Below are 9,811 nucleotides of genomic sequence, written 5' to 3' on the forward strand. Positions count from 1 at the left end.
AAACCACCTGGTTACTAGTACTTTCCCATGCTGGACCTTTCGATCGCTCACCCCCACCTCCTATACAATTATTATCAGAAGTAATCAGCAAAGTGAAGTCAAAGGAAAATGATTCTTTACCGACGAAGGAGAAGGAGGCGAGTTGAGTAATTCCTGCCAAACTGAGCTCTGAGACTAAAACAGACAAAACCCTCCACGGTTATGGCTATTATATTTTGTAGACAACTTTGACACTTGTTAATTGCATTATAGCTCTGGCCAGGGGAGGGAAGAGCTTACCTGTTTCATGTGCTGAGTTTCCAATTAGTGAGATATTTTTTATCTTCTATACAACATGGTACCAGTCCTAAAACCACCACAGTCTTTTATCACTTTATTAAGCCAAATCAGGAAACAGCAGCATTTCCAGTCTCTCATACCCTTTTAATTTGATCCGAAATGGACCCGATAATTTAATCTGACCTTCACATTTATTTTATTTGCTGGAGACTTCATCCATCACTATGGTGCGTGGAACGGAAATTACAAATTGTGCAGTGCTCAGACGCATTGGTCAGGCACCATGTTAAAACTGACAACTTTAGCTCAAGAGGTGGCAGTTCAGTTACATAAGTTCATGAGCTTATTAAAAATACATGTTAAAGAAGTGGGGAACTTAAAGGAGAGCTACCAATCAAATGACAGAGCAGGGTCAGTGCCCAGTCAAACAATCTGACTGGCCCTTGGCTTCAGCCAATCCGAGTCCGAGTCCACTGTACCGAACCACAGGTCAGCAGGCAGCCAGTGCTCAGAGGAATCATAGACCGCTTCTCTGCTGCAGTATTTAGTTACAGCAAAGTTTCTTTATCCTGCCCTCTGTTGAGAGCCAGGTGTGCAATAGCCAAGGACAAACGAGTCAATTCTCAGGATGTTTCAGTAAGCCCAAGATCCTTTATGGTATAATATAATAATACAAAAAAAGAAAAGAAAACACCACCATGGTTGTTTTATTCATGGAGATAAGAATTTAACGCTTAAAGTTAGGAGTTGTTGTCTTATAAGTTGTTTATGAATCCACATCTTGCTTCTGAAAATTGTAGTTCGTCCATGTTGTGATCCTGTGTTTGCCTGCGCTGTGGAAAAGAAGTGGGAATGATATAGACAGCACTGTATGAGTATCTGGAGGCTACAAACTATTTCTTCTTCAGCTCTAGCCATGTACTGAAGTATTAATGAACTTCATTTCTGTGCCATTTCCCGATGTCGATCACACACTTTCTGATAAATACCCTCCCGTGGCAAAAGAAATCCATCACGGTTATCATTTTGTTAAGTATGCAATAAATGCAAGCCAAGCTGCATCCCGTGCAACTGAGAGTGGAATAATATATGACCCTAATTGTCTGTTGCACAGCCACCTGATAATTGAACGTGTTGTTTTGCTTTTCCAGATTATGGCACCTGAGTGTGCATGATAGATGAACACAGTCTTTTGCTCTGCTGCACTCGAGCATTACTCACTTAAGGTTGTAGCTCACTGGAAGTGAAATACACCATCCAAGAGCAAACTTCTTGCCATGCATCACAATATCTCACACAGATGAGCTACGCGGTGTACCCTGGAGGTCTCCGGATCCGGGGAAGGAGGCTAGCATGAACAGAACATTTCTACCATATACATCTCTGCAATAATTTTGTAGCAAAGTCTATTATTTAACCCGGCACAAGCGATCACCCCGCAGGTCTGATATGAGACTCAGATAGACAGCAGCAATGTTCTCCTAAAGAAAACAAGTGCAATAATCTGACACTGATGGCCGCACTGTCAAATAACCTTGATCTCCATTTATCTTCCTTGCAGCCCTCGCTCCCTCTGCCTGTCTATCAATATCGATACGGGTTTATTAGCCGTCTTCTGTAAACAGTTGGAGGTCAAGCCCAGGCACTCAAGTGGACGCCTCGTTCTGAACATTTGTCATATAAATAGTGTTTAATGTTATTTGTCGCCTGTAACACAGCCTGTGAAATGGCCACTTCATCTTAATGGTTTTGCGTACCGAACAGATGACTAATACTAGGCAAGAAAATCTTTTATTAGAGAGAAAACAAACACCCACTGACATCACAACATCCCAGTTCATAACTCTCCTCTGAAGTGCCCACTATCTCAGAAGAGCGAAAAAGCAACATCACAGGCATTTGTAATGGTAATTTGGTTTGTGGGGAATGAAAATGCAGTGTGTCCTTAATTAGGAGCATTACAAACATGCTTTTCATCTCTGGCACTTAAGAAAATACATTTTATAGAGAGAGCTGGACTGTTCTTTCTCACCGTTTTCATTTGCCTAATATGGCAAACAAAACTAACGAAGACAAGAACCTCTCGTATATAAAGTGCCTTTCATATCAAGTATCCCAAAGCAATGTGAGAAAAAAAGAGAAAAAGGAACTGGAGAGAGATAGAGAAATAAAGACCTCCCTGTAGTGTTTGGCCAATGATCAAACAGAAAGTTAAAGGCTCACACTATGATCAGAATAGCAGCTCTCAATCAAATATATTCCACAATCAATATTCATCTGTCTCTCCTTACATAGACTGCAGCGAAATGCAAATGGTTTACCGCAATACAGAAGTACAGGAGTCCGTTTTGAATTAAGTTTTAGTTACTGGAAGCTATTGATATGTGGTAAGGAAATCAACATTAAAAGCATGATGTGTCAGGTGCATTTTGAGAGATGACTGATTGATCATTTGATAATTTCAACCGTGCGCCTGACAGAACGCGCCGCGAAGCAGGTCAATACGCAGCACAAGAGAAAGAACGAAAGAATGCGAAAAAGAACGATTTTAAGATCGATTTTTATTTGGTTTTCTACACGCACACAAAAAAAATGCTTGTTTTTCCATCATAGTCCTTGCATATGCACGTTCACTGTCAAGTTCTGCATTGCAATGTTTATTGGTTAATAATGCATGGCAAAACTAATGATTAATAATTCATCATGTGTACTGCACATAGAAAATGCTAACAGTTACATGTAGAGAAAAGATGTTGCATATGAAATTAGACATGAAAAAGACAGCCATCCTCACTCAGAAGGCAGGGTTGAATCAGTTTGACTCTGCTGGTTGTTGACAATTAATTTGGTTCCAATAAACTACTTAGTATGGGAACAGTAAACTGGAAACAAAAGAGAGGACCCAGCTTTTATGCATTGCCATAATTATACAATAAGACTATTAATGTATATTTTAATGAGACTCAGTTGTTCATGGTTTGACCCATTCCAAAATAATCCACCCATCACACCCACCATCACACCAAGAAGCAAAGTTAAGTTAATTACAGCCACTCAGTGGGGACAATGAGTGGCTTTAATTAACTTACTTTGCTTCTTGCTTAATAAACTGTGTATTGAAGAGAACTCTTTATCTTTGGCACTCTACAATGGGAAGCCTATTCAAGCATTCCCTATTAAGACACAGACTTAAAGCTTTAATACGTAATTATATGTGGTTGCATTTCTTTTAATGCCACCTCCATTCTCAGCTTTCATTTCAACTCAGCCATCCTTCTTTATGCCCCTGGTCATGTCAACTAGTCCACTACTACCGAAAACACACCTGACACCTTTAGAGGTCTACAGGTTGAAAATCACCCGAGGCGCTGGTGTCAGCAGTGGGTTCTGACAGGTGCCACGACAAAGCAGCTCTCACATTTTCCGGAAAAGAGATTGTTTAAAATTATGTGTGTGTGTGTGTGTGTGTATGTATGTGTATCTCTCCATGTGTGTAGCGACTCTTCTCTGCAGATTGCACAACTCATTATCGGCTCCATCATGCGTACAGACTCGAGCCTGCTAAGCTGTCCAACATGCTCTGACTTTGATAGATCTGCAGCCACCTCAGTAGCAAGAGACCACATGTGAAGGAGCGTTTGTCATTTTGGCTTAATTAAAGACAATATGGCTGCCTTCATTTTTAATTAGAGACTATGCTGGCAACACAACAGCCAACAAGTTTGCGAGCTCTGGAGGAGGAGGATTGATGCACAGTTCTGCGTGGCAAACCAGAAACGATTTTTGGTCACAATGTCACAGACCGTTCGGAGGAACTGATGTGGAGGACAAGCTGCAATTAGGCTTTGGTACCAAAAACACTGTGAACCAAAGGCCTCACATGTTGTGATGATCAGAAATTACGGCCACTGATTTCACTTTTAATGAAGGCAGACTACAACGGGTAACATCTTAAAAAATACTCATTCTGCAGCTTCACTTAATCAGCTTTGCAGAGCACAGAGCTTGAAATGCGAAAAACTGACTGATCTCTGCTGGGTACCCACTCTCAGTACGTCTCTATTGCTGGTGGCATCTATTGTTCCAACAGGAGAGTTTTGGTCCCCATGTCAATTTGCTTTCTAACGAAAAAGAATCTTAGCCTGTAGGCAGGCAGTGGAGACGCCTCTAGTGGCCTCATTTCAAATGTGTATCACAATCCCTGCATCGCTCTGAGAGGCAAGTAAACAGAGTACCAAGGAAACACAGCAGAAAAGGTTTTGTGTTATTATATATTTTTTAAACCAGGTTACCAGCTAAGGAGATACAATGACTACACAGATGTACTTCAGAGCTACGATTCAAAACTGATTTCAGTTCAAGGCACCTTCACCTTCATCCATTCATCAACACACGGCCTGCTATTGGGGATTTATAGCACCTGTAAAACATCATAATCTAAACGTTATTTCATGAGGGTGTGGCTGTAGTTGGCTGGTAGCTGCACACTGATAGGAGAAGGCTCTCATCTTGTTCACTAACACCTTCGTTGAAGTAGTACTGACTCTTATATATAATTAAACAGACTGAAGTCATTAGTGTCTCCCTATACAACATATTTTATATGGTACATTTCTGAGGCATGGCTATATTAAATTTTTACTAGTGTACAAAGGCACATCTATGTATTGGAAATCGCTATAATAACACATTCAAATTACATGAAAACGGAGATCCCAATTACCCCTGCAGTAGTTACTGTCAGCTCCCGACTGCAGGCAGTAGCCTTCCAATACACTTAGGATATCTGTCTGCACAGCTAAACAGGAAACTGTGGGCTGCTTTATACGTTTCTGACCGAAACCTCTGGGACTAATTTTCAAAGCTTGCAAACCTTAATAAATGTCTGTGAAGAATTTTAAGTATCAATACCCACTGAAACCCAACAATGTGTGAGAGAGAGTGTCTGCTGCCTCCTGTCTAACCTTCACACCGTGTGAGGGACCAAAAACACTGAAAACAGCAACCATAATAAAAAAAACGAAACAAGGACTTCACCTTTTTCTCATGGAGTTTCCCCGAAGAAGATCGATCACGTCTCCCGAACGTTAAGACACGAGACTTTTTTGGTGAACTGTTGGGATGAATCCTGTTCAACATTAAGGGTTAGAGAAAATATGAACTTAAAAGCGGTTTTGGTTTCATGAGGTAAACAATACAACGACAAGGACAATATGCAGGAGTCTGGATAAAGGGTGCTGGCCTCCTAAACCTAAATTGTTTAAAAGGCTGGGGGGAAAAGAGAGAGGAAAAAAAAAAAAACTCAACTCATCTCCATTTGAAAGCTTGTTGCAGCAAACAAAGCACAGCATTTTTTAAATGGATTACACTACAGTACCAGATGCATAATTGCATAATCCAGGTGCAACATTATTCTCAGGGACAGAAAAAAAAAGAAAAAAGCTGACTTTTTCTCCAGTACTGCCAGCGTGGAACACCAAAGCACAACGCCATTATTCATACTCAGAGAAATTAAAACAGTTTTCTCACTCGGCTGTGGTGGGTACGATGCAGATATTTATCAACCACTTTGGGACTTTTTCAAGCAGCCCTGATATTTAAAAATTCTAGTCCTATTTAGCACAAGGAGTTTTTAAAATAGGGTATATAACCCTCCTAAACCTTCATTACAGTTTTGCCCCAAATAACGCCAAATAATCACTGCAATCACGCTTTGAAAGAAAAACACATTACCGGCACGCTAGATTAATAAAGCACTTATTTTTAAACATAATATAAGGGATGTCAAAGGAAAAGACAAAAAAAAAGGATGCCAGTGAGATTTTTAAGTAGCTATTAATGCTAGAAGCTATTAAAATATGCCAGCCATTATAAACCATCCATCTCAGAGTGGACCGAAACCTCATTAAGAAGACAGAAGATTAAAAAACCAAGTGAGTCCTGTGCACTGGGAATTAAGAGGAATTAAAGCACATTTGTCAAATTAACTGAAACCTGTGCTATTGATTCCTCTTAACCGAAGTTGCTGTTTTCTATTTCGAAATATGGAAAGTGAGTTCATGAATAAATGAGGCCAAGCCGGGGAGTTTTCTGGGGGTGGCTCTGTTGACCCACTGGGCGCTGTAAACTGCTCATTCGACACTATGGATAATACACTGAAATATCCCATTAAGATAACAAAAATTCCTTCTTTTATCAAGTGACTTTAAATGCAAAGATTTCCAAACTATCCAGAAGAAAATCACACCTCCGCCACCACACAAAACCAAATAAAAAAATGTTGTTCCTCAGAAGAATTGTGATTTGGTCTATATCGGTCTCGTGCTGGAATTGATGAAGATGCCCCCCAATATCCTGGGTGAATCGTTATACCAGCCAGGCTTCTACCTTTCTCCCATGGTGTGTGTGCAAGGCCCTTATTGGGGGCCCAGTGACTTGAGAGCTGGCAAGTCCTAACACCTGTAGCTGGTACCACAGGACACACACAATAAATATAGGAGGCAAAGTTTACCAGGGGCTCGCTAAACACCAGACATGGTTATCCAGGTGTGAAATCACTCTTACTATTCTGAAAAATTTAGGCATATTACTTTTCTTACATGCTTTTCTCATTTTTGGTATTTTTATTACAGTTGAACTGCCAATTTTGTTTTAAAGACCAGTAAAGTATTCCCGTCACAGAATGCTGCATTGGTTGGTTTGAAGGTCTCCTAATTGCAAGGTGAAATTTTCCTTAAACATATGAATAGGCCGTGGCGATTATACCCAGCGAGCTAAAGAAGGATTATTTATAGATTAATACAATATTTATACAGACCCAAATCACCTTGGCTCTCTTTTGTATCGCAAATTGAAACGCTTCCTTCTGAAGTGTTCTTTTACATTGGGCATGTCCGGTTTTACCACTGTGAATCTCGGGTAAACTTTGGTATGAAAAGTCAACAGCTGTCAAGAGTGAAATCCTGTCGTCGCTTCAATGGTTTTATTTTGCATAAAGTAAAGCATTTTCAAGAAATTCGGAAAAGTCCTTATTCTGGGTTGTATATTTCTCTGTGTTCAGCATCCACTTTACAAATGCTCTTCTTTACTCTGAAAAGCTGTTCAGGCCTGTTAAACTGAAACAGTTGCTCAGACCTTATGTTCTTACCTGGAGCTGAACAGGTAAAGAAGATGGATTTCAAAGAAGGTTTATTTTTTTATTTTTAATGCAGTACTGAGACGCTCCTGAGTATTTCTGTTTTCATGATGCTTGTGAACCTGCATTGAAGTGAGAGCGGCAGTAAGTCCTGTGAAAGACTTGGATGGTATAGAAAGAATGAGCAGAAATCAGAGGACCTGAAACACACACACAATATCTGAGGGTTGGTTAGGTTAGGTTTTACTACAGCTGCAGCACTGTAAAGCTAATCTTTTTTACAAGAACACATGTAGTGTAAAAGAACAAGCTAGAGGAGTACAGGTAAAACACCGCTATTACCCAATAAAGCTGTCAACTGGAGAAACACCATCGCAAGTCCTTGAAGAACAATATCTGCCAAAGTTTAAACAGGGAAGGAAGTACTCACAAATCATTTTTCATGGCAGAGGAAAAAAATCAATGAAGAGCCGGATTGAGTTTGCTGCCCACGGGCGACTGGGTGAAATAGAATGTTTGACCTGGACAAACTTGAAAAACCGGGATCATCACGTCAACAAAGTAAATCAAATTTTCAAGAATTTGTCAGTTGGTCTTCTGTCATACCAACAGTGCTGACCTTGAATGTTTGCCAAATGCATTATAATCTCTGCAAATACGTGCCTTTGTTACAGACAATGGTGGAATTGCACAATGGAATTCAGGCGCACACTGCAAAGTGGGCTGGGGTCAAGGTCCTTCCATTTAATCCTGTCTCGGCCCTTTATGTGCCGAGAACAATCCTCAGTGAAACAGAAATGCCTGTGCGCTTGTGTTAATAAAGAACTGGTCTTACAAGCAGAAACAGGATGAATGCAAAATGGTACTGGATACAGAAATTATATGTCTCTTTCTCTCTCTCTATATATATATATAATTACTCTCTTTCATGTTCACTCTGAAATTCAAATTCATATCCAATGTAAAAAGGGCATTACATAATATATTGTTTTGCCAAAGCAATAAAAACACATTAGATATTAGATACCAGAACACTCCTGCCCCCCTTATATTCATCACAGGGGTTCCCAAAGTGTGGCCTAGGGGCCAAATGCGGCCCTCGAGGATGTTTGGTGTGCCCTCCCAAAGCCGACCTTCAATCACCCCTTTTCTGAAGCTTTTCTATATGTTTACACTTTATGACAATTTTCTGTTACAAATAGCACATGTAATTTGGGGAAAAATAATAAAACAATTCAAGTTAATAAATGTTCCCTAACAGAAATGTATAGGAAATAAAATCGTTAATTTTCTACTGTGGCCCCCCCATCCCATGCAACCTCGGGAAATTGTCCCTCCATCACCAGACATTGGGAACCCCTGATCTACCACATCCTTACAGACCACACCCATCCCATACCCCCTACACACCCTGCCCACGTTGCATATCCCCACCGCCCACCCTCCCTCTCTCTATGCCCGTGCTGCCCAAACTCAATCCTCGAGGGCCCCTATCCAACAGGTTTTATAGGTCACTTATTTAATTATCAATGTCTATCAACACCTGTAACCATTTCAATGTGATCAATTAAGCAGGTGATATGTGAAATGAAGTTGTGTAGAGATTTAGGGTGACTAACAAAACCTACTGGATAGCGGCTCTCCAGGACCGTGTTTGGGCACCACTGGTCTATGCCATATTTAACACCTGTATCATCAGTCTGAAATTGTAAGACTTGAATTTTGATATGACTTTCTGAGCCCAGACTCTTCCAGGTAAGACTCCTGCTCACCCTGATCAAACAGGTGGCAGGTCTGCCAGTGAGCTGCAGAGAAGGCATAAATGTCACGATCCATTTGAAAATGTCGCTGGTTTATGGGACCAGGTGGCACTCCTGCCTATAAATCACACAGACGTTAACAATGACGTGGAACTCACATGCAGTGTGTATAATGGCTTGTGACCCAGGGCCGCTTGCCACATGGGTCCCAGCTTCACTGGGAACCTGAAGACACATTATCATTCTCTCCTCCATTTACAGCTGATTTCTCTCAGATCTTTAAATCCCATATTACTGTCAGCTCGCCATGATTTAATACAGACGGAGTCGTATCTGATATCATCATGCACAAATACGAGGAAGTGAAATAAATGACAAAAAAAGAGCACTTGCTAGTAACTCCTGTTTTATTGGATGTTTTACAACCCAGATGTGTTTGAGCAGCCCAGATGTGTCTGAGATTGATGGTCTCTTCCGCACTGCCATTCCTCAGGCATTTCCCCCTTTTTAAATGCATCTCCCGGCAAATATGCTTCCAGATGCTGGATGTTATTCCTAAGATGGTGCCATTTACACATATTTGCAATTCATTTGGAAACTGTTGTTGACTTAAGTACATGGACACTAAAGCTTAAAA

The 9,811-nt window shown here is 40.6% G+C and overlaps 1 protein-coding gene across 3 annotated transcripts in view; it reads right to left on the minus strand.

The window, feature by feature from the left end:
* The window catches only part of kdm8 (lysine (K)-specific demethylase 8), a 54,526-nt gene extending 46,578 nt beyond the window's left edge, over window positions 1–7,948 (minus strand). The window contains exons 1-2 of one of the 3 annotated variants that reach the window (XM_066689014.1): window positions 7,845–7,948; window positions 5,317–5,407 (exon numbers count right to left, since the gene is read on the minus strand). In XM_066689014.1, the coding sequence (XP_066545111.1) occupies window positions 5,317–5,407; window positions 7,845–7,858 (105 nt within the window). In that variant the 5' untranslated portion in view covers window positions 7,859–7,948. The remainder of the gene's footprint in view (window positions 1–5,316; window positions 5,408–7,844) is intronic. The other 2 variants (XM_066689012.1, XM_066689017.1) reach the window with 2 other exon arrangements.
* Window positions 7,949–9,811: the final 1,863 nt, after the last annotated feature.

The sequence above is a fragment of the Amia ocellicauda genome, chromosome 17 (assembly GCF_036373705.1).
Source record: "Amia ocellicauda isolate fAmiCal2 chromosome 17, fAmiCal2.hap1, whole genome shotgun sequence".
NCBI classification, from domain to species: domain Eukaryota; kingdom Metazoa; phylum Chordata; class Actinopteri; order Amiiformes; family Amiidae; genus Amia; species Amia ocellicauda.